This window comes from Oryctolagus cuniculus, chromosome 11 (assembly GCF_964237555.1).
Source record: "Oryctolagus cuniculus chromosome 11, mOryCun1.1, whole genome shotgun sequence".
Classification (NCBI taxonomy): Eukaryota; Metazoa; Chordata; class Mammalia; order Lagomorpha; family Leporidae; genus Oryctolagus; species Oryctolagus cuniculus.
The window spans coordinates 38,401,138-38,425,944 of record NC_091442.1 but is presented as its reverse complement, the minus strand read 5'-3'; the positions used below and the strand labels follow the sequence as shown (position 1 = coordinate 38,425,944).

At 41.7% G+C, this 24,807-nt stretch overlaps 1 protein-coding gene across 26 annotated transcripts in view; it reads left to right on the top strand.

Annotated features, from left to right (window-relative positions):
• The window catches only part of TASP1 (taspase 1), a 504,811-nt gene that overhangs the window by 192,979 nt on the left and 287,025 nt on the right, over positions 1-24,807 (top strand). For 16 of the 26 annotated variants that reach the window (XR_011379999.1, XR_011380001.1, XR_011380000.1 and 13 more), the window contains one exon: positions 3,199-3,309. The exons of 7 other annotated variants lie outside the window; for them this stretch is intronic. Coding sequence is in view for 9 of the 19 variants with exons in the window: in XM_070052094.1 (XP_069908195.1) it covers positions 3,199-3,309 (111 nt within the window). In the remaining 10 variants the exon portion in view is untranslated. Of the gene's footprint in view, positions 1-3,198; positions 3,310-9,024; positions 9,181-24,807 lie in introns of those variants that run through there. 3 more of the 26 variants (XM_070052100.1, XM_070052101.1, XR_011380009.1) reach the window with 2 other exon arrangements.

Genomic DNA, 24,807 nt, shown 5'->3' with positions numbered 1-24,807 from the left:
TAGCCAACCTTGTTATGCCCAGAATTCTCTGACAACTGTCCCCAGGGCACTGCATTTGATATTACGTAATGAGCAGAGGACGTATAAATAACTTGATTAAACTGATAGGTCGAGGCCAGTAATCCTTTGCGTACATTCCAGTGCAGCCCTTGAGCTGCCTGATGAGGAGCAGTGACCCAAAAGCTCGCATCGGGACAGCACCTAGCTAAGGTTCCCAGCCAGCTTTCTTCTTGTCCTGCGTCTGCTCTCCGCAGTGTCTGCACAGCATATACTCAGCACTGTGTGGAGGGGTATGGTCCACTCAGCTACTGGCACCCCTTACCACGCATGTTCAGAGGAAGCGAGGCCGGCCGTCAGGACACGGAGATGTCTCTCCACACTCCTGAGGAACTCTCATCTGAACTCACACAGAAGTCTCCTCAGCTGTCCTCTTGCCTCAGCCCCATCTGTTCTCCACAGTTCAGCTTGTTTGAATTCCTTGTCTAAGGATTTGTGTTTTTAAAATACAAATCAAATGTCCTTACCCTTTGGTGGCCCTCCACTGTCAGGAGGATAACAGGCAGTCTACATCAAGGTGTCTCTGATGTGATTACTGCCGCTTTCCTCCCTTGCTCATTATGCTGGCCCTCTTGCTTGTCTTTCCCCCCCCCCCAATATCCAGGTTCTTCAGTACCTCAGGACCTTGTCAAGTGCTATTTCATTTGTCTAGAATGTTCTTTTTTTCCTAATCTTTATCTTTTTCATTCTTCCTTATCCTTTAGGGAAAATTGAAATGCCATCTGCCCATCCACAGTGTGTTTTTCAAGCACCCTAGCAGTCTCCATCTGAACACCTTGTTTGAACTGTTGCCACTCTTTTTTTTTTTTTTTTTTTGACAGGCAGAGTGGACAGTTAGAGAGAGAGAGAGAGAAAGGTCTTCCTTTTCTCTCGGTTCACCCCCCAGTGGCCACTGCGGCTGGTGTGCTTTGGCCAGTGCACCGCGCTGATCCGAAGCCAGGAGCCAGGTGCTTCTCCTGGTCTCCCATGCGGGTGCAGGGCCCAAGCACTTGGGTCATCCTCCACTTCACTCCCTGGCCACAGCAGAGAGCTGGCCTGGAAGAGGAGCGACCGGGACTAGAACCCTGTGTGCTGGCGCCGCAGGCGGAGGATTAGCCTAGTGAGCCGTGGCGCCGGCCTGAACTGTTGCCACTCTTAAGTGTGTGTGTGTGTGTGTGTGTGTTTGACCTTCCCCACCATCAGAATGTACTTCCGTGTGTTCTGGGACTATGTATGTCTTTTTGACTGGTGTGACTCCATCTCCTGGAATGGAGTACAGAATTAATAGTACTCAATAAATCATTATTGAGTAAGTGAAGAGTGGTAGGTGTTTGTCTTTGCTGTTAAAACTCCAGTTAGGATGCCTGCATCTCACTTTGGAGTGCCTAGGTTCAATGCCTGTCTCTAACTTTTAGCCTCCTGCTGGGCAGCAGTGATGGCTCAGGGTGTCTGCTCCCTGTATAAGAGACCTGGATTGCATTTCCAGCTCCTGGCTCAAGGCCTGGCTCAGCCCCAGGTGTAACAGGCATTTGGGAGGTGAACAGTGGGTGGGGGCTCTCATCTGTCTTTCTCTTTACCAAATAAATAAATGAATAAATAATGAAGGAAAAGTAATGATACTATCCATGTACTGTTCCAGGTGATGGGTCACTTTTTTGTGATCCCCCCTCCCTTTCAATATAGGCTTTGTTTATTCAAAAAACAAAACAATCTAACATGTAACATTCCCAGTGGGAAAAGAGTAGTTATGATGTGTTTCTTCTCACTTGTGATGTGCTTGCTTGACTTTTTAAAACAACTAAAAGTGTTTGAACTCCATCAGAATATTAAGTCCCTAAGTAATGTGACCTTGGAAATGACATCATCTTCTTGACCTTAGTTGGTTGTGTCTTACATATTTTTTTAAAGATATATTTTTTGCTGGTTCACTCCCCAAATGGACACAATGGCCAGAGTTGGGCTGATCTGAAGCCCAGAGCCAGGAGTTTCCTCTTGGTCTCCCATGCCAAGTGCAGGGTTCCAAGGACTTAGATCATCCTCCACTGCTTTTCCAGGCCATAGCAGATAGCTGGATCGGAAGTGGAGCAGCTGGGACTCGAACTGTTCCTCTGCCTTTGGAAGTACTTGGAATTTCCAGTTTCTAATTGTATTGGGATTTTATAGTGAAAATGGGTGTTTTTTTTATAGATGCTTCCTACTCCATGTTCTTCCTATCCCATGGGAACATAGGATTTAGCTTTCTTGGGTCTGCTAGGTGAGCAACTGCTTGTTCATCTTCCCACTTTTCAGAAAGTTCACTGTTTTTCCTTGACTGCCTTTTCTCTGCCCTTACTGAGTCGTGCCTTTTTTCTTTCTTTCCTGTAAGTTCACTGGGATTTGGGGTGGGAATGGAGATAAGTGCATGCATTTAATATGCTAAGTTTAACCAGAAGCTTCCCCCAAATCCAATTTAGCTGACTTTTTTATTTTTACCACTTTGTTTGATAGTTCGTGGGTAAATTTTGCATTTGTTCTCCACGTGCTAACTTGCTCTGCCAGATGTTTGAAGATGTCCTTGGGGAAGAAAAATGAGGGTTTTTAAAATGTAATATTCTTGAAATGCTCGCAGCAGTGCAGTGTGTGAGTTCTCAAGACTGTTTCTAACCACCAGACTCTCATAACAGAAATACAGTATCACCCTTATTTGTGTAAGCTATTAGGAGCATTTTTAAATGTTTGTAATAAAGTTTGTGGCTTATTGTTGAAAACTGAATTTAAGGAATCAAAGCTTTTGGTGGCATGCCCCTGACAGCAGGGAGAGCCTGGTAAGTGATCCCTGAGAGCTGATCCAAAAGAATCATTGAGCATTTTGCCCTGTATTTGTGTTTTGGTCCTTTAATCTGGTAATAGTTCCAGTTCCATTCTGAATACCATGGTGCACCATCCATCCCCCACTCAGGTCTTATTGGCGGCATCTGGCAGTGTCTTTGCCAAATGGCCCCTGTTCTGGCATAAGCCTGTCTTTGCCCTCAAGTCTATATGAGTATGAACAGTGATTGTTGGAAAATGGGCATCTTTCAAGATCTTATTCATACCACGTTTTTTTCTAGTAATCGAATTGACAGTCGAAAAATTAAAAGAATAAAAGTCACTGAAAAACGAACACCAGTCCTTTCTGCACAGGTTCACCTTTCCTTGCCAGTGAAGACGGTGTGCTTGGTGGAGTGATTGTTCTCCGGTCATGCAGATGTTCTGCAGAGGCTGACTCATCCCAAAATAAGCAGACACTTCTAGGTAAGTTGGAGATGTGTGTGTGTTTCCAATTTTTCCAAGACATGAAAAAATATATATCCTTAAGTTAGTAATTGTAAGCTCTGGTAGGGTCAGGATGCACTGGTGATACCTAAACATTTATATTCTGATCTTTTTCCATGGGTAAACATATAAAAGATGAATGTTAATTTTTAAGTACATGATCAGAGCATATTTTTCAACTGGATTTGGAACCCAGGACTTTTGCTAAAAGTCTAGTATTAAGAGAACATTGGACCATGTATTCATCTCCTATGTGATTCCACAAAACATTCAGATGACCCATACCTGTGTACACGGAAGTGTAAATAGAGGCCTGTTCCTGTTCCCTTTCCCTAAAAGGGTCAGAACCACATGAAGAGCCTAGGAGTTAGTCCTGGCTACATGACTTAGTAGCTATGATGCCTTTGTGCGTTGGTCTTAACTGTTGTGTACCACTTCCTCATCTGTAAAATAAGGATGTCTGCCCTGCCCTCCTCATAAAACTGTGGTGAGGGGCCGGCGCTGCGGCTCAATAGGCTAATCCTGCACCTAGCGGCGCTGGCACACCGGGTTCTAGTCCCGGTTGCCCCCCTTCCAGGCCAGCTCTGTGCTATGACCCGGGAGTGCAGTGGAGGATGGCCCAAGTGCTTGGGCCCTGCACCCCGTGGGAGACCAGGAGAAGCACCTGGCTCCTGCCTTAGCATCAGCGCGGTGTGCTGGCCGCGGCGGCCATTGGAGGGTGAACCAACGGCAAAAGGAAGACCTTTTTCTCTGTCTCTCTCTCTCACTGTCCACTCTGCCTGTCAAAAACAAAACAAAACAAAACAAAACAAAACAAAAAACTGTGATGAGGGAGAGTGAAACAAGTGTCTTTACAGATTCACAGACATCCATCCAGATGTGTGATTTTTCATCTGGCAAAGCATACCAATGGGATGAAACCCAACCTACCCTCTACTGGCCGAGGTGTGGACTTGTGGGGCTATCTTTGCCCATTGGGTTGCCTGTTTCAAAGCTGTCCATCCAGAGGGGACACTGTAAAAAAGTCTTTCTAAAGGTAACACCTAAGCTAGGAGGGACTATTTAGGTGATTTTATTAAATTAAATTTTTAATGGAAGTATACATACATTCAGAAAAGTCATAGCAGGAACTGCTTGATGACTTCTCACTAAGTGAACCCACGAGCATCCAGATTAAAAACAGAATTTTACCCCAAAAGCACCTTGTGACCCCTTTCCTATCTCTATGTGCTCCAGTGGTAGCCAACATGCTGACTTCTAACACCATGGTTAGTTTTGCCTGGTTCCGTATTTTATGTAAATGGAGTCATAGAATATGAACTATTTGTGTCTGGTCTTCAGTCAGTATTAAGCTTTTTAGATTTATCCATGTTAAATGTGACAGGCATGCTAATTGTTCATTTTTATTGATGTATAATATTCAGATATATATAGCACTATATATTAATCCCTTCTTAATTTTTTTAAAGAATTATTTGTGGAAACTTCAAAACTTTATTTGAAAAATGAAATTAAGAAAGAAGTGTGTAGTTTTTCCATAATAGGTATTTTCCACTGACTTTTTGAAGATCATTTGTAGTTCATCCACAGGGGCTGTGATGGTTCAACCTGCCTATAAATTTCCTTATGTAAAGTATGGATGGTGTCTTAACTGTATTCTATGATTGTTTTAAATGTTGTAGTACAAGTGTTTTTATACTCTAAAATTCTATTCATTTATAAAATAATAGACTGTTTCTTATGGCCATAAAAAGTTTTTTTTTTCTGTAGAAGCTCAAAGCTTTTTCACAGAATCTCTTCAGTTTTTCTTCAAAGAACAAAAGTGGAGATTTATATAAAAGTTCCTTTTTTCCACTTGAACTGTGACCACCAACCTTTTGCCTAGACTCTCTTTTTACTCACAGTACCTGATACAAGGTGTCTCAAGGGAGGGTTTGTGGTTTGTTTTTTTTTCTTTAATTTTTTATTTTATCTGAAAAGCAGAGAGGAGAGAGAGCAAGAGAGGAGAGAGAGAGAGATCTTCCATCTGCCAGTTTGCTCTCCAAATGTCTTTTTTAAAAAAATTCTTCTTTTTTAAAAAAGATTTATTTATTTATTATTTGAAAGGCAGAGTTACAGAGGCAGAAGCAGAGAGAGAGAGAAAAATAGAGATCTTCCATCTGCTGGTTATACTCCCCAAATGACCACCATGGCTGGAGCGGGCCATCCTGAAGGCAGGAGCCAGGAGCTTCTTCCAGGTCTCCCACGTGGCTGCAGGGTTTCAAGCACTTAGGCCATCTTCTGCTGCTTTCCCAGTTCATAGCAGAGAGTGAGATTGGAAGTGGAGCAGCCAGGACTTGAACTTGCACACATATGGGATGCTGGCACTGCAGACAGCAGCTTTTACCTGCTATACCACAGTGCTGGCCCCTAAATGTCTTTTTTTTTTTTTTAAGATTTATTTTATGATTTGAAAGACAAAGTTACAGAGAGAGGTAGAGGCAGAGAGAAAGGTCTCCCATCTGCTGGTTCGCTCCCCAGATGGCTGCAACGGCCAGAGCTGTGCTGATCCGAAGCCAGGAGCCAGGAGCTTCTTCCTGTTCTCGCATGTGAATGCAGGAGCCCAAGGACTTGAGCCATCTTCTATTGCTTTCCCAGGCCATAGCAGAGGGCTGGATCGGAAGAGGAGCAGCTGGGACTAGAACCGGTGCCCATATAGGATGCCAGCACTTCAGGCCAGGGCTTTAACCCACTGCGCCACAGTACCAGCCCCCAAATGTCTTTTAATAGCTGGCCCTGGGCTAGGTGGAAACGAGGAGTCCAGGAATGAATCCCATGTGTGTGGCAGGGACCCAAATACTTGAGCCATCACCATTGTCTTCCAGGATATGCATTAGCAGGAAGCTAGAATCAGCAGTGGCGTTCTGATTCAAACCCAGATACTCTGATATGGGATACAGATATCCCAACTGGTGTTTTAACCACTGCATCAAATAGGTGCCTCAATGAGATGTTTGTTTCAAATGATCATCTTTTGTTAAATCTGCACAAATACAGCGCTTAGCTTTAGTATCTTAATCATTGTTGATTCTTTTGACTTTTATTCCACATTTAGGTAGTAAAGAATTGGTTTTAAAATATGCAGAGGATATACCTGGATTTCTATAATAACTCAGAATAACCTTCAGTATTAGGAAGGGAGAAGTTACTAAAACTGCTTTATATATTATTCCTAGGAAGGAGTGTCACAGTTCTTTTCTGAGGCTCACCTCTTGTCAAATGTGGTCAGAACTGAAGACTTCTGACTCGTGAAACAGTTGAAAACAGAGCTTGCGTTACATGCTCGTCTTCTTCCCTGCTGGTTTTTGTTGCAATTCAACTCCAACTTGGGATAATGTATTTTAATTTTGCAACATTTAACTCACCATTTAAAAATATTTTTGAGGTAACATTTTAAAATTTACACTGTATTCAAATGCTTAACGTTCCACTAAATAACAAGTTCATTGAACAAAGTAAAAAGACCACAGTTAAGTGGGAAAGTAGGCAAGGCCTATAAATAATAACCAGCTGAAAAGATGTTCAACTTTACCTATATAAATTTTCTTTTTTTAAGTAAAATTTAAGACAGTTATAAAATCATTAAAACTGTAGTGCTCTATGATTCTTAATTCATTTGACTAAGATTTTAAACACTTTGACAATACACTGTAGTTACAGTAAAACTGATATAGAGGGGGAGCATTACCTCTTTTCTTTTGTTTTTTTTTTGTTTTTTATTTTTTTAAATCAGCTCACACATGTAAAGGAGAACATGAGATATTTGTCTTTCTCTGTCTGACTTATTTCACTCAACATGATTTCTTCTAATTCCAAGCATTTTGATGTAAATGATAGAATTTCATCCATTTTTTATAGGTGAATATTTCAGTGTGTATGTGTGTGTACACATGCCACATTTTGTTCATCCATTCATTTAATATTGGACACTTTGGTTGATTCCAGATTTTGGCTATTGTGAACAGTGCTGCTATGAACATGGTGGTGCAGGTATTTCTTTGGTATAGTGTAAGCATGTCTTTTGGGTATATACCAGTAGTGGAATTGCTGGATTATATGGCAGATCTATTTCTGGTTTTAAAGAAATCTACAGACTGTTTTCCACAGTGGCTACACTAATTTATGTTCCCACCAACAGTGTGTAAGAGTTCCGCTTTCTGGGGCTGGCACTGTGGCTTAAGGGGTAAAGCTGCCACCTGCAGTGCCGGCATCCCATATAGGCATCCTATATGGGTGCCGGTTCGAGTCCCAGCTGCTCCACTTCCTATCCAGCTATCTGCTATGGCCTGGGAAAGCAGTAGAAGATGGCCCAAGTCCTTGGGCCCCTGAACTCACATGGGAGACCTCGAAGAAGCTCCAGGCTCCTGGCTTAGGATTGGCACAGCTCCAGCAATTGTGGCCCATCTAGGGAGTGAACCAGTGGATGGAAGATCTCTCTCTCTCTCTGCCTCTCTGCAACTCTGTTTTTCAAATAAATAAGTAAATCTTAAAAAGAAAAAAAATGTTCCCCTTTTTTTCACATCTTCATCAGCATTTTTTGCTCTATTGTCTTTTTGGATAATAGCCATTTTGAAAGGAATGAGGTGATACTCATTGTGGCTTTGATTTGCATTTCCCTGGTGCCTAGTGTTATTGAATATTTTTTTCATATATTTGTTGACCATTTGTGTTTCTTCTTTTCACAACTTTCTGTTGAGTTCTTTTTGCCCATTTCTTAACAGGATTGATGTTTTTGTTGTTGTTTTTTAACACACCATGTCTTGATTTACTAATTTTACATAATGTCTGTCAGCCATCCTTCACTTCTTTAACTATGGAAATTAAGAGAAGTTTATGTACTTTTTTTTTTTTTTGACAGGCAGAGTTAGACAAAGAGAGAGAGAGAGAAAGGTCTTCCTTCCATTGCTTCACCCCCCAAATGGCCACTACAGCCAGCGTGCTGCGCCGATCCGAAGCCAGGAGCTGGGTGCTTTCTCCTGGTCTCTCAGGCAGGTGCAGGCGCCCAAGCACTTGGGCCATCCTCCACTGCCTTCCTGGGCCACAGCAGAGAGATGGGCTGGAAGAGGGGCAACCAGGAGTAGAACCCAGCACCCACTTGGGATGCCGATGCCACAGGCAGAGGATTAACCAAGTGAGCCACTGCGCCGGCCCTGAAGTTTATGTCCTTTTTTCTTTTCTCTTCCCCCTTACTGCCGTACTTCAGCTTAACTTCTGTGAATGAGAGTACTGTTGTAGGTTTTGTGTGTGTTTTTTTTTTTTTTTTTTTTTTTTTTTAAGATTTATTTATTTACTTGAAAGTCAGAGTTACACAGAGAGAGAAGGAGAAGCAGAGAGAGCGTCTTCCATCCGCTGGTTCACGCCCCAATTGGCTGCAACGGTCAGAGCTGCGCCGATTGAAACCAGGAGCTTCTTCCAGGTCTCCCATGAGGGTGCAAGGGCCCAAGGACTTGGGCCATCTTCTACTGCTTTCCCAGGCCATAGCAGAGAGCTGGATCAGAAGTGGAGCAGCCATGTCTCAAACTGGTACCCATATGGGATGGCAGCACTGCAGGCGGCGGCTTTAGCGGCTTCGCCACAGTGCCGGCCCCCACTGTTGTAGTTTTTAATGACTGCATTCTGTACTATAGCTATACTTGTCTTCTATACTTTCAACAGGGATTGATTCCAAACAGTGGCAATGAATAACCTGCATTGGAAGTATCCAACTTTTATAAACATTGCTCATTTCGTATTCTAATAGTGGAAGACTGGACCCATAAACAAGGGAAGTGTCTGTCATAAACCTTTACTTGTAAAAGGTTTCTCAGACATTGAGATCAAGTGAATTCCCTTGTGTATAATTTATCATTTGTTCCAAACCAGGCCACAACTTTAAGTTGCCTTATGCTTGGACTTTGACTTCTCATTTATTGCTTTTTCAGATTCTCATGAAAGTACAACTTCATAAATGTACTTCTCCGCAATACTCAGTAACAACTAGTATCTGGGAAAGCTTATATGTCTTTCATTCCTACACATCCAAATAAAATAATCCCAAAAGTAAAAAAAAATACTTAAAAGGTTGTATGTCATTCAATCACTTTTTTATTGCAGGAATATTACTATACTCAGAAGAGCCTTTAGCCTTTTCTGTGTCCAGTTTCTTTTCTGAAAATCATAAATAATGTTCCTATTATACCACAAGTATCAGTCAAACTCGATTCCCACTTGGAGTTTCCAGGAAGCCATTACTGAGCCTTTTCTCTTGACAAATACATCAATTTCCAGAGTTCCAGTGGGCTGCTTCAGAGCTGAGAGGACTCAGGTGCAGGACATTGTTGAAGTTTGGCCTGTGTCCTGATCCAGGAATACGATGGGGGAACCTCAGACATGAAGGAAGGTTCATAGTGCCATTGTGTGACCTTAGTAAAGGTTCTTTGTCCATCATGTCATTGATATTTCTCTTTTCAAATTATGGATCTTAGTTCTCCTCCCCTCAAGTCTGACTGAGACATCAGAGATTTGCTATCAACAAATAAGAATATGGCAGCAGTGACAATGTGCAGCTTTCTAAGATGTGGGTCAGAAAAGGCATTACAGCTTCCTCCATGCTCTCGCTGTTGGGTCATTCACTGTGGGAGAGACCACTGGCCATATTGGGAAGCACTGTGGGGAGACCCGTGTAGCAAAAAGCTGCAACCTCCTTCCAGCAGCCAGCCAGGAACAGAGAATTCCCTGCCAGCAATTTCAGAGTTGAGTGAGCTTTCAGATGACTGCAGCCCTGGGCTGTGTCCTAATTGAAATTTCCTTAGAAACCCTAAGAAAGAACCACCCTAGTAAAAGCATTCCTCAATGTTTGACCTGTAAACACTGGAAGATAATAAATACTGTTGTTTTAAATCATTGCATTCTAGGGTAATTTATTATGAGGCAATAGATAACTAAAACTTTTAAACCCTCACGCTGTCCAGTGGCCCTCTAGATGATCTGAAGAACTCCAATGACAAATGAAGGTACGTCTACTGCATCTAAAGGTAGCTCTATTAGACTTCAGTTTCCATCAGTGGATCCTGGGTCTCATCTTTGGGTCCCACTGGGACAAACCTGGCCCGTATCCTCCTGCATTTCAGTCCCTAATCACTCTTTTCCAGCTGTCTGTCTCTTTAGCTCCTCACGTCCAGGCTCACTGCCTCTATTTGTCCCTCACTTCCACCTCCATCCTGCCACCAGGGTTATCTCTGTGTGAAACACTTGCAGTTGACCCAGAGAGCCACAAACCTGAGATGGTCAGGAGAGAATACTGTTCCAAAGCATAAAGGGACAAAATGAGAACCTGACCTTGAGAATCACACCAGTATCCGAGGGATGGAGGCCAAAACAAGTGACACAAGTATTTGTGATTAGTTTACTCTATGTCTAAGCCAATATTGAGTAAATTTCTATGTATGCTAGAAAATAAAACATGTATCTCTATCACTTCCGTGCTCCCTACTTTTAATTTTTCAAGCAAGACACCATTTCCCCAACACACACACACACACAGAGGGAGGGAGGGAGGGAGGGAGGGAGAGAGAGAGAATGCGCCCTACCTCTGCTGGTCAGTCTCCTACAGGATAAATGGGAGCTACCTAACTTGAGGGGAAAAGTCCCCCTCTGCTCTGCCCCAGATTCTGCATTCAGTGTTAATTCTACCTAGGCCCTCTTTTCCTTTGCTCATCCCAAACATCTTAAGTACCTGCCATTCCAAAGTGTATGGTTTTCCCCAAGGGTAATGTTTTCTGCCAAAAAAAAAAAAAAAAAAAAAAAACTTGTGTCTGCTGTTCCCTGTGCTGGGAAGGCCCTGGGCCAATACCGTTCCTTCTTTGAGACCCAAATCAAATACATGTCTTCCTGGAATCTTTTGGAAATTCTCCCAGGTAACTTGCTCTTTCCTTGTGCTCTCTTAGCACCATGCAGTTGGCCTTGCATTGGCCTTTCTTGTTTGTTTTTTAATTTTTTATTTATTTATTTATTTTGACAGGCAGAGTGGACAGTGAGAAAGAGAGAGACAGAGAGAAAGGTCTTCCTTTGCTGTTGGTTCACCCTCCAATGGCTGCTGCGGCCGGTGCGCTGCGGCCAGCGCACCACGCTGATCCTATGGCAGGAGCCAGGTACTTATCCTGGTCTCCCATGGGGTGCAGGGCCCAAGCACTTGGGCCATCCTCCACTGCGCTCCCTGGTCACAGCAGAGAGCTGGCCTGGAAGAGGGGCAACCGGGACAGAATCCGGCGTCCCGACCGGGACTAGAACCCGGTGTGCCGGCACCGCAAGGCGGAGGATTAGCCTCGTGAGCTGCGGCGCTGGCCTGGCCTTTCTTGTAATAGTTACCACAACACATCCTAAACAGATACTGAAATGTCTGCACTTCTGTGTTAGGCCAGTACTTAAATATTGTTTTTTCTGAATTCAGTTATTTTAGAGAAATGGATCACATGTCTGTAAGCTCCATTAATACACATGGGGAAAAACTAAAAATAAATAAAAAATTAATTAAAATTAAAAAAAGGCGGCCGGCGCCACGGCTCAGTAGGCTAATCCTCCTCCTGCAGCGCCGGCACGCTGGGTTCTAGTCCCGGTCCGGGTGCCGGATTCTGTCCCGGTTGCCCCTCTTCCAGGCCAGCCCTCTGCTGTGGCCAGGGAGTGCAGTGGAGGATGGCCCAAGTGCTTGGGCCCTGCACCCCCATGGGAGACCAGGAGAAGCACTTGGCTCCTGCCTTCGGATCGGTGCGCCGGCCACAGTGCGCCGGCCGCGGCGGCCATTGGAGGGTGAACCAATGGCAAAAAGGAAGACCTTTCTCTCTGTCTCTCTCTCTCTCACTGTCCACTCTGCCTGTCAAAAACAAAACAACAACAACAACAAATTAAAAAAAGAAAAATACACATGAGGAGCATAGGGGTTTAAAATAGCTTTTTCGGTCATTAGAAAATTTTACCATTTGTAGAATTGCAGATTGCGAGGGGAGGAACGATGTCACTGAACTTTGTACCTACTGGCATAGTAGGCATCCATTGATTGTTGGATGAATGAATGAAGCGCTAAATGGAGTTACCTTATCTATTATCTAGGAGAAACTTTCAAAGAAATGTACTCCTTTTACATAAAAATTAAATGTCACTTGAAATATCCTCATATGCTCTTACAAAAACAATATGGGCTGGAAATTTTGGATAATGATGAGTGTCTAGGAACAAGAAGATCTGGTGACAGTTTAAATGGATCATAGAAGACAGCCTCAGAAAACAGCCTGTAACAGGACAGTTTGGATGTGAACATGTTTGCAGCACTCATCCTGCCACCTCCCACCCCCTCAGATCATGAGATGCTGACAAACCCTGGCCTACAAACTGCAGATTTGACGTAAAGCAAATGGTTGTCCCTGGAATGAAACAGCTGAAAAGAATTAATTTTCTCTCTGCTTTTAGAAAGAAAAGAACCAATATATTTTTACCTGCTAAAGTACAATTACATGTGCTGTCCAGGCCTCTACACAAGTGCTTTTTTATTGAGGCTGCAGTATATAGTATGGTTAATAAATTGTGTAAACAAAGGCACATCAAGCCTTCCAGTGGAAAAATGAGTTCTCTATCATTTTAAGCTTGTGATTAGTTATAAGAAATTAGACTATATGCAAAAATATGAAGTAAACAGCCAATCTCACTCTATGGGTATATTTCTTCCTTTTTACCCTGGACCCCACTGCATAGACCCTGTGAAGTTCAGAGATTCCTGCCTTGGAGTGATCAGTAAGAAGCAGTGTGTATGGGGAGAAATGAGAAACAGACCCCATATATTTAAGGAAAATCTTGAGCAATCCAGGATAGCAAGCATACAAGCTCTTAGGAGTTAAAGAAGGTTGTATGTTTTTGGCTGATGATCTTTTGTGCCAAGCCTGTGTTGGAGTTCTTCACTCTAAGCAGATTTTAGGCCCACAGTTCATCAAGAGCCAACCTGATGAGCACACATGGTAACTGTTACCTTGCCTTTAAGTTAACTCCAATTTAGAAAGTAACTACAGGTTTTTTCCTATCTGGGAATATGTCCATGATGCTGATCATTGTTTATATATACAATCCTTCCATTTGTCCACCTACTCCCTACTTCCCCATTTTTTTTCATCTTTTACTATGAAATCTTTCATATGTTTTTAAAAGAAGGACATAATAAATTTGTAAGTTATAAAAGATAATAATAAAATGAACACCTGTGGACCTGCCACCCAACATAAGAAATTGCCCATTACCCATATCTTTGAAGCCCCCATGTGGGCCTCTCTGATCTTACTGCTTTGTTTCCTCCATCTTTTATTTCATGTTAACCCCCTAGCTTTTCCTTACGGCTTTTTCATCTTTCTTTGTATCTCTGAATGTTGTATTGTTTAGTTTTGTTTGGTCTTAAGCTCTATGTAAGTGGTAGATCATATGCCTTATTCTGTGAAGATGTTTTCAGTTTCTGTCATGATTGCCTGAAAGGATAATGAGTTTCTTTATCATTTTATACTTAACTCTTTCAAGTTAAACTGTTCTGCAGTTGCCAATTAGAACTTGAATGGAGTGTTTCCCCTCTTCTTTTCACAATAAGCAAAATCCTTTCTTGAGTATTTTTTAGTTGCTGTCACCAAAACATAGTATGGTTTAAAGATTAAAAAAACAGTTAGATTGAATTGATGCTTCCTGGAACTTTAAAAAGATAAAAGGTCATTTAACTGTAAGTTGCAATTCCAACCGCCTTTTGGTTTTACTGGCATTAAAAATTTGGCGAGCCCATATAAACACATGCACTTCAAAGGATCTTCATTTGGGGCACCAGCAGTATCACTTATTTCCATTACATGGCACACGCCACTGTGAACCCTTATGATTAGGCATTTCTGCTGGGTTCACATGATCCTAAAACCAACAAAGAGAAGGCCAATTAGTTTTTATGCTCATAGTCGGGGAAAGTCCTTTAGTGATGCTACTAACTTTATCTTAAATATGGAAATAAAATTTTGATCTTTAACAGAGTCCAGTGTCGTAGTTGGAAGGTCATTTCTTTATTGCATCATCAATGTTTTGTGCTTATTACATCTTCACTATAGTTTCAAGAGATAGGCTGGCATTTTAGTTCTTATTTAAGGAATCAGATAGAAGGATGCAAAGTAAGTTCCCAAGATATCAAATGAATAAAGCAGGCGTGACATAAACTTTTCAGTGACTAAGAGTAGCATTTTTCTGTTGTGGTGTTCTGAGATTGTTATTTTCAGTTTTAAAACCCCAAAATGTTGATTACAGTAGCTGTAATTTGCTGCTTTGTTTATTAAAGACCTTTACTTCCTTTAAAAATAATGTATTCTTTAAAAATTGGAAATAGAGGTTTTCATCTGTAATTTTCTTTTCCATCATAAGAAGTATAGTTCTAGCTATCATCTAATCAAGAAGTTTTGTTTTTTGGCTACAGAGTTTTCCAATTGAAATAGAGGATACGAAAATTTATGAACAGATTGCTAGATATTATGTAATTCATATAACTCTGATTCTTCTAAAAGTCTCTGGAAAACATTTTGACAAATTTTATAGCCCATTTTCATCTGCTCAGAGGGTAATAGAGATTATTCCAGCATGAAATAAACCCAAAGAAATATTTGTTGAATAAATACAATCATGTTTCAGTAAAACTCATTTTACTGAATGGTTTTTGTTTACCAGAGAACTTCAAAGTTCCAACCATTGCCCCCTATTTCTGGAAGTTCCTAAGATATAATAAAATGATAAGACAGGAAGAGAATTAAAATGCCCTTTAGGGCTTGTATTACTATTTGACCCACATCATCCTTTTTTAGTCAGCATCCTTTTTAGTCTTGAACACATCTGAGTGAGACTTGAAAAGAGGAAATGATTATTTTCTTGGCCAGACATAACTAGGATTCTATAGAACTTTGTCCCATTGCTCCTGAGACTATGCAGTAGTGAAAGTGTTTCAGGGAAGCCCGCCAGCTCAATTCCTTCATGACCATAATGGGACATGCATTCCATGAATCTTAAGGATTCCACATTAGGACAGGAAAGCATCTTTGCTTATTATTATTGTTATTTTTATTTTGGTAAAGTTGAACCTCCTACTGTGTTATAAAGAGTCTAACAACCAGGGGCGGAATCTACAAGATAAGAGGAGACTGTTTTATATAAGGTTCCTCAATCTTCCCTTCTTATAAATGAATTTCTCTTTATTCAATAAAGAGTAACTTAAACACTGTGCAAAATGTCCCAGGCTATGCCATGCGACCTAAGGCTAAGGAGCGGCTGCTGACTTGGCAGCTGCCCAGACCAACACGGTTCTGATTTTAGAGTTCTGTTTTCTTTGCAAGAATGTCTGACATGTGAAGCCAAGCAGAGAGGTTCTAAATGGGGGCTGTTAACAATTGGAGGACAATATTTTTTAAAAAAACAAGGGGTGGCTGAGGGCTTCTTGTTAGGAAAGAGAATCAGGACAGAAAAACTGCAACCTGGTAAGGAAGCTTTGTTTTGTTTGTCTCAATTTAAGCAGGATAACATGGATAATTTTGAAAGAGAAAGAGGTATCCTGGGGGAAGAACCATGCGAGGGTACTTTGTATTCCCATATTAGCCAGTGAAGGTGGTCATTAAAATGCCACTAGGACAGAAGCCTTGCTTTTGGGCTTAGGACTTCCTTACACACCAGGGCACCATTAAAACTGAAGGGGAACTATCCTCAAGAGTGAATTTGCTTTTGCTAAAGCATTAAATACAATTCTCTGGAAAGGCCTGACCCTAAGATTATGAGCAAATGTGTCGTGAGTGTCCTGTCATTCTAGAGGAACACATGCTCATTTCACCATCACCTGACTCATTCTCTGACACCATACGTTGGGAAATCACTTAGTGGAGAAGAATCTTGCTGAATCTCTGTGTCTGCTTTCTTCACATGTTAAACATGTTCAAGAACTTATTTTAGGGGCCAGCGTTGTGGCCTAGCCATTAACCTGCTGACTGTGATGCCAGCATCTCATATGGGTGCTTATTCATGTCCCTGCTGCTCCATTTCCTAACCAGCCCCCTGCTGATGTACCTGGGAAAGTAGCAGAAGATGGTCCAAATGTGTGGACCCCTGCACCCAGGTGGGAAAACTGGAAGAAGCTCCTGGCTCCTGGCTTTGACCCAGCCTAGCCCGGCCATTGTGGCCATTTGGGGAGTGAACCAGCAGATAGTCTCTCTCTATCTCCCCTTGTAACTCTGCCTTTCAAATAAATAAGTCTTTTTTAAAAAAGCTATTTTAGTGTATTCTGCATACTTTCTAATGGAGATCTTTTCATGGTCTGGGCATTTCGGGTAGCACCAAATTCCTGTACTTCGGCTTATGGAAAAATCAGTAGTTGAGGTTGTAAATCATCACCAGCTACTACCAAAAGACAATGGTCATAGGAGATTGTCTAGATGGAAATAAGGTTGATCTTGACCATACTGAAGACAGTGATAGCCAGAACTTTAGCAGGTTCACACATATCATTCTATGCCATTCATTTACCCTGCTTATTGGCAGAGTTCATGGTTCCCACGTGTATTAATTACACATAGAAAAAATCCCAATTAAATAGTGTATCTGAAGTTTGCTGTATTACTAAAATCAGTTTTTAATACCTTTGCCATAAACTTCAGCTTTTAGTGTATGGGACAGTTTCAAATATAGTCTCTTAAATCAGGAACCAAATTATAGACTACTAGAGATGACCGATGCTAAGAAATGCTGCTCTTTTACTGAAACAGTAATTTTTCTTTGTAAACTTTGAGCAAAGTTTGTACTACTATTTCCTGGCTTTTAATTATAAATCAGTAAATAAAACAAATCTTTAAAAAAGTTTGATTCTTTTTAAAAAATTATAAATCAAGACAACTAATAACTAAATAGTTGTAAAAGTTCTTTGTGATGTAAACTTTACCCTTGAGACAAATAAGTGTTTGCTAGTCTTTTATTTATTTTAAAGGCAGAGAGACATACAAAGATGGACAAAAATCTCCCACTTCATGGATCACTCCCCACATGTTCATAACAGCTAGGAGGAGGCTGGTTTAAAGCTGGGAGCTAAGAATTGAATCTGGATCTGCCATGTGGGTCAAGCACTGCTGGATTCCTGTGTCCAGTTGTTTCACATTAAATCTACTGAGAAACTGGTTTTATTGTGTTCTTAATGCTTTCTGATGGAGGTCTTTTCATGAGCTGGGCATTCCTAATAGTCTCTCAGGGTGCACGTTAGTAGGAAGCTGCAGTCTGGAGCAGAGCCAGGACGTGCACCCAGGCATTTCCATTTAGGATGTGAGTATCCCAAGTGGTGTCTTAACTGCTGTGTCAAATGCCTGCCCCTGTAATGGTTTTTATTTCTAATGGAAAGATAATTTGGGGAAGTTGTAGGGTATGGTATTTTTTATTTTTGTTTGTTCTTTGGACATAGAAAAAATGTATTGCTAAATATATAAAGAAATTTCAAACAAGTTTGTGGAAAAGTTTAATTAAAAGACAAATTTGGTGCAAGAAAATTGAAATCTATGCATAGTTTTTAAATGTGCATTTTATGTGAACCTTTTGAAAAGCTCTTATATGCATGGATTTCAAAGAAATTTTTGCATCAAAATAAAAATTTTAATTCATTTTCCATGGACTTTTTTTTTTTTTAAGATTTATTGTTTATTTGAAAGTCAGAGTTACACAGAGAGGAGAAGCAGAGAGGAAGGGGGAGGCAGAGGCGGAGGCCGAGGCCGAGGCCGAGGCCGAGGCCATGGCAGGGAGTTGGATTGGAAGTAGAGCAGCCAGGACTCAAACCGGCACCCACAAGGGATACTGGTACTGCAGGTGATGTCTCCACATGCCATGCCACAGCGCGGGACTCTCCGTGGACTTTTGAAGCACTCATGTATCATGAAATATATCTCAAAGCTTTTTAAAACAGAAGCACACATGAAATAAGGTTACTTATTGATAGCTTGTTGAAAATGTGACCAGAGGCTAGCAGGAACCTAAACCTGCAATTCTGAGAGTAATGACTGTATTTGCCAATTCAGTGTTCACTGCAACCTAATAGAACATAACAACCAGAAATTATGACATGTATTTCCAAATGACATATAGTGTTTTATAAGAGACTGCTCTTTTCTTCACTTTCAGCTGACACACTTTTATTTCAGACCTCTTGGTATTTGAAACTTGGATAGTTAAATAGTAATATTCTGTGATTTAAATTTGTGCTTCTTGCAATATGAATAAAGTAGAACATCTTTTCATATATTTTAGGACTATTCATATTCCCTTTTATTCATGTCCTTTTTGCTTTCTCTTTGAATATTTGTCACATAGATTTGTATAGCAAACTTATTAAGAAAACTAGCCCTTTGTCTATGCTGTGAATGGCAGATATTTTCACAAGTTTGGCATTCATTTCTTGATATTTTTTTAACATGGCAAAAATACATTTTTTAAATTTCTTTTTATCTTTATTTGAAAGGCAAAGAAAGAGTTAGACTTCAATCTCTAGGTTCATTTCCCAAATGTCTGTAACAGCTGGAACTGGGCCAGATCAAAGCCAGAAGCTTGGAACTCAGTCCTGTCTCCCAAGTGGGTGGCAGGGACCCAAGCACTGGAACCTGCTGCCTCACAGGGTACTCTGGCAGGAAGTTGTGTTAGAAGCAGAGCCATACATGAACGCAGGCACCTTGTTAGGGATGTGGGTATCACCTGTGGTGCCAAATGCCACTCCCATAAACCCTTTAATATATTAAGTATATTAAATATATTGATCATAGCCATCTTTTGTGGCCTCTGAGTTTTGTTATAATACTAAGTGCTTCCCTTAAGAGATATTTAAAATGTTTTAAGAGTTGTCGTTGGTGTTTGTGTTTGATGTTTTGTGGTCCTTTGATGTTTGTAAGGAATTTAATATTCTTAAAATGCATTGTTAATTGTTATTCCTTTATATTTGTGCTGAGTAAATTTCAGAATAATAGAACAGTGGGAGACCACAGATTTTGATGTCCAAGAACCCAGCTTGAACTCTGGTTTTGTTGTGGGGTGCACAGATTAAAAACACAGTGACACTTTTGATGTCAAATTAGAAATCTTAGTCAGCTGGCGACTGCCCTCTCACAGAGCAAGTCTGGAAAAGACACCCTGAATTGCAGAAGCAGGGCGTTTTTAAAGGCACAACCAACTTTTTATCAGTCATTTAATTACGGGTGGGGGCTTGTGCAAGCAGAAAACAGGCACACAGAAGCGAGAAGCAGTTAGCCAATCAGCCAGTTTCTTTATAACCGTATTGAAAAATGTAACAATTTAATTATTCAGTTGTTCCCAGTCAGGGTCAAGCAGGGTGTCACTGACCTTGGGGCCACCTGTGTTATCTTGTGGCTGCAGCCAGGAGAAGACAGGAAAAATCATAATCTGGTGGCCTTGGCCATTATCAAGCAAGCAGAGGTACAGAAGCCAGAAATGAGCCAGTTACAAACATTTATTTTTATGAAGAACAGGCCCTGTTTTTAAAACAACCAAGCAAAATAACCTATAGTCTGTAACCACCTAGGTGTGCTAGACCTTGTAGACAGTTTAAACTTTTGAGTCACCTGGCATAGTTGTGCATTACTAAGCTGGCCTAAACCAGGTGACGCCCCTTCTCAGCCTCAGGTGCCTCATCTTTGATGAGTTCTAAGACAGACAAAGCCTGGCACGTGATACATTCTAAATGTTAGTTTCTTCCTCTCCTGCCTCCTTAAAGTACTTAACTAAGAAATAATTTACTAATTTGTCTTATTCATGAAATGAAAATAACACAATGGATTTTTCTAAAACAGTCTATAGATCATAGATATTTCTTTGGAATTTCTAAAGCTGAGCTGAATTAATAGCTTATCACTATATGCTGATTGATTGGTATTTAAATATAATGTGTTAGTACAATACATTACCATTTTGGGATGAGGCAGGGATAATAAGTATATATGAATACAGTAAAGAATGCATTTCTAAAAACTGGGTTACTTTCTTTAGGAACTACTAAACTTAGGCCGGCACCACGGCTCACTAGGCTAATCCTCTGCTTGTGGCGCCAGCGCCCTGGGTTCTAGTCCCTGTTGGGCGCTGGGTACTAGTCCCAGTCGCTCCTCTTCCAGTCCAGCTCTCTGCTGTGGCCTGGGAAGGCAGTGGAGGATGGCCCAAGTGTTTGGGCCCTGCACCCACTTGGGAGACCAGAAGGAAGCACCTGGCTCCTGGCTTTGGATCGGCGCAGCGGAAGGAAGACCTTTCTCTCTCTCTCTCTCTCTCTCTCTCTCTCTCTCTCTCTCACTGTCTAACTCTGCCTGTCCAAAAAAAAAAAAAAAAATCCAACTCTTTATCTAGAAATGTAACTGAAAATCCTTCAATATAAAAGTAGCTATTTGGGCTGGCGCCACGGCTCACTAGGCTAATTCTCCACCTGCGGCGCCGGCACCCCAGGTTCTAGTCCTGGTCGTGGCGCTGGATTCTGTCCTGGTTGCTGCTCTTCCAGTCCAGCGCTCTCTGTTGTGGCCTGGGAAGGCAGTGAAGGATGACCCAAGTGCTTGGGCCCTGCACCCGCATGGGAGAGCAGGAGGAAGCACCTGTCTCCTGGCTTCGTGATCGGTGCAGCACGCCGACCGTAGCGGCCATTTGGGGGGTGAACCAACGGAAGGAAGATCTTTCTTTCTGTCTCTCTCTCACTGTCTATAGCTCTCTCTCTGTCTCTCTCTCTCTCTCTCTCTCGCTGTCTAACTCTGCCTGGCAAAAAAAAAAAAAAAAAAAAAAGCTATTTGATGAAGTCAATCAAAGTCTGTCCTCATCTGTAAATCTGTGTTCATTGCCACCTAACAGAATATAGCTGCCAGAAATTATGACAGTGTATTTCCAAATAACCACATGCCACCATCATTGAAAGAGACTGCTCTTTTCTTCACTCCCCACTGAAACATTTTTATTTCAAACCTCTTGGTATCTGAAACCAGGAAAGTTGAATTTCTGAAAAGAAGGCTATAATTTTAGGGAGAATAATGAGTTTAAATTTTTTAATTGCCTCTTTTGAAAAGGTATGTTTTTATAATTCACTTTCAAGATTTCTGTAGGGTTTAAAAAAATCAGTTCCTGCACATTTGCCACATTAATATTTGAAGTACACGAAGAAGCTGCAATTTTAGGAATGCCTTAACTTTGTGTTTGAATATAATTTGTTGTCACCAGTGTAGGGAACTTCAGTTAGACTTAAGTGCCTTTGCTGTGTTAAGCGATTTAGAATATCCCAGACCTTGCTCTGGACTTCAAGATATTTGAAGTTCAAAGCAGACGTGTGGGGAAGAAGAAACATCTGGTGGAGAGAACTCTGCCTTGCGTGATGCTGTGTCCCTGCACTCCTCAGCAGAGCGTCTGGTGAGCAGGTTGGCAGGTCTGATAATTAATTAATGATGAGGGAATGAGCCATGTATCTGAGGAACTCAGTTTTGCCCTTTACTGCTTCTTTCCTCCCCACATGTCTGGCAAAGCCTTCAGAGTCCAGGAGCACTGATCTCAGGCTTGTGCCTCAACTCAAACCCTCATCTTCAGGCTTAATTAGCTCAGAGATATAAACAGATGACTAGCCTGGGACAGGAAGGGTTTAGTGCTGAGCCATGTAGTTTTATTATCAGGGACTGGAGAACGACATCAAAACTTAACATCAAAAATGCCTGAGAAAAAACTCAGAATTTTGAAAACATGTTCTTGAAGATGAGTTTTTGTACATATCCATATATATTTGAATTTTTCTTTTTATAACTTTTCATTAAGATTTAATTTCACACTTAAAGAAAAGTTGCAAGAATAGTGCGAAGGACACCCATGATTTCTTCTGGATTCACCTGTGGTTTTCATTTTTCCCGTTTATCTTTCTGTCCCTCTTTCTTCCCCTCCCCGTTTCTCTCTTTCTCTCTCTCTGTTTTATACATACACACATACACTGTTTTTTTTTTTTTTTAAATATTTGAGAGGAAGGTGGCAATCTCAGGGTCTTTTAATTCTTCAATGTGTAATTCTTAAGAACAAGGATGTTATTCTAAATATTCAGGGACTGGCTCTGTGGCATAGTAGGTTAAGCCTCTGCTTTCGCTGCCAGCATTCCATATGGGCGTGGTGTGAGTCCCAGCTGCTCCACTTCCTATCCAGCTCTCTGCTAATGGCCTGGAAAAGCAGTGAAAGATGGCTGAAAGTGCCTGGGCCCCTGCACCCATGTGGGAGACCTGAAAGAAGCCCCTGGCTTCAGCCTGGCCCAGCCCTAGCCATTGTGGCCATTTAGGGAGTGAACCAGCAGATGGAAGATTGATTCATTCTCTCTCTCTCTCTCTCTCTCTCTCCCTCCCTCCCCCTCCCCCTCCCCCTCCTCCTCTCTCTCTCACTCTGCCTCTCAAATAAATAATCTTTAAAAAATATTCAGAGTATATTTATCAAGATCATAACATTTACTATTGGTACAACATTGCTGTCTAACACATAGTCCTTTTGAAAAGTCTGTCAATTATCTTGATGCTGCCCCTTTATAATATCCCCCAACCTTTTGTTTAGAATACAATCCAGGATGACACATTGTATTTAGTCATGCCTCCTTTAAATGAACTGTTTCTCAGCTTTCTTTCTGTTTTCTCACTTGCATTTTTGAAGAGCTTGAAACAGTTATTTATTTTGTTTATGTATTTAAGAAGAGTGAGAAACAGATACCTTTCGATCTCCCATCTGCTGCTTCATTCCCCAAATGCCTATAGCAACTGGGGCTCAGCAGGCCAAAGCCAGGAACTGGGAACTCAGTCCATGTCTCCCATGTGGGTGTAAGGGACCCAACTGCTTGAGCCATCACCTGCTGCCTCCCAAGGTGCACATTAGCAGGAAGCTAGAATTAGAAGTGAAGCCAGGGCCAGTGCCACAGCTCAGTGGGCTAATCCTCCGCCTGTGGCACCGGCACACCGGGTTCTGGTCCCGGTCAGGGCACCGGATTCTGTCCCGGTTGCCCCTCTTCCTGTCCAGCTCTCTGCTGTGGCCCGGGAGTGCAGTGGAGGATGGCCCAGGTGCTTGGGCCCTGCACCCGCATGGGAGACCGGGAGAAGCACTTGACTCCTGGCTTCTGATCAGCACGGTGCGTCGGCTGCAGCGGCCATTGGGGAGGGTGTGAACCAATGGCAAAGGAAGACCTTTCTCTCTGTCTCTCTCTCTCTCTCACTGTCCACTCTGCCTGTCCCAAAAAAAAAAAAAAAAAAAAAAAGTTTTAAAAAAAAGTGAAGCCAGGACTTACACCCAGCACTCTAGTATGGGATGTGTCTAAACTGGGCCAAATGGCCACCTTGAACCAATTGTTTAGTATATTAGGTTTGCTTGGTGTTTCCTCATTCCACTCTGCTCATACTGTTTTGGGAGGAATGCTGTAGAAGTGGTGTTGTGTGTTAAGGCGTCCTGTCAGAAGGCCCATAGTGTGAATTTGTGCTCTAGTTGGTGATGTTAGCTCTGATCATATGGTTAAGTTGAAATCCATCACATTTTTTCCACAGTTTACTTACATTTTTGCACCTTTATGTTTAATAAAAGTTTTATAAGGAAATATGTTGAGACTATGTAAATATAGCCTGTCCATCTTCAATTTTTACTCACCAGTTTTAGCAGCTAGAATGGCTTTCTAGCTCTTTCTTCTTTTTTTTTTTCTTTTAAAGATTTAATTATTTTACTTGAAAGTCACAGTTACACAGAGAGAAGGAGAGGCAGAGAGAGAGAGAGAGGTCTTCCATCTGCTGATCCACTCCCCAGATGGCCAGATGGCTGTAGTGGCTGGAGCTGTTCTAATCCAAAGCCAGGAGCTTCTCCTAGGTCTCCCAAGTGGGAGCAAGGGCCCAAAGACTTGGGCCATCTTCTACTGCTTTCCCAGGCCATAGCAGAGAGTCGGATTGGAAGTGGAGCAGCCGGGACTTGAACTGGTGCCCATATGGGATGCCAGCAATGCAGGCGGTGGCTTTACCAGCTACGCCTACAGCACTGGCCCCTGCTTTCTTCTCTATTTATTAGTTGACATTGTGTTACAAGGGAAGAGCTTTGGCTTCTTCATTTACTAACTTACTTGTCTGGGTAGTATGGACTCATTAGTTCTTCTTTTTGTAGTGGTTATAGTTCATTTGTAACGTTATTTGTTTTGATAGGCACCGATTTGGCTAGTGGGGGCCCTTCAAGCTGAACTGTGTGCCTTTCACAAGGCCTCTTCATTCTTTGGGCATTTCCTTGCATTCTGGCGCAAGATTCATTTATTATTTTCTCTGTCCTGTTTCTGGAATTGACATTTTTCTAAGGAACCCTGTTTCCCTTTCATGGAGAATGATATTTAGAAATCAAGACAGTATGTGTGTGTGTGTGTGTGTGTGTGTGTGTATG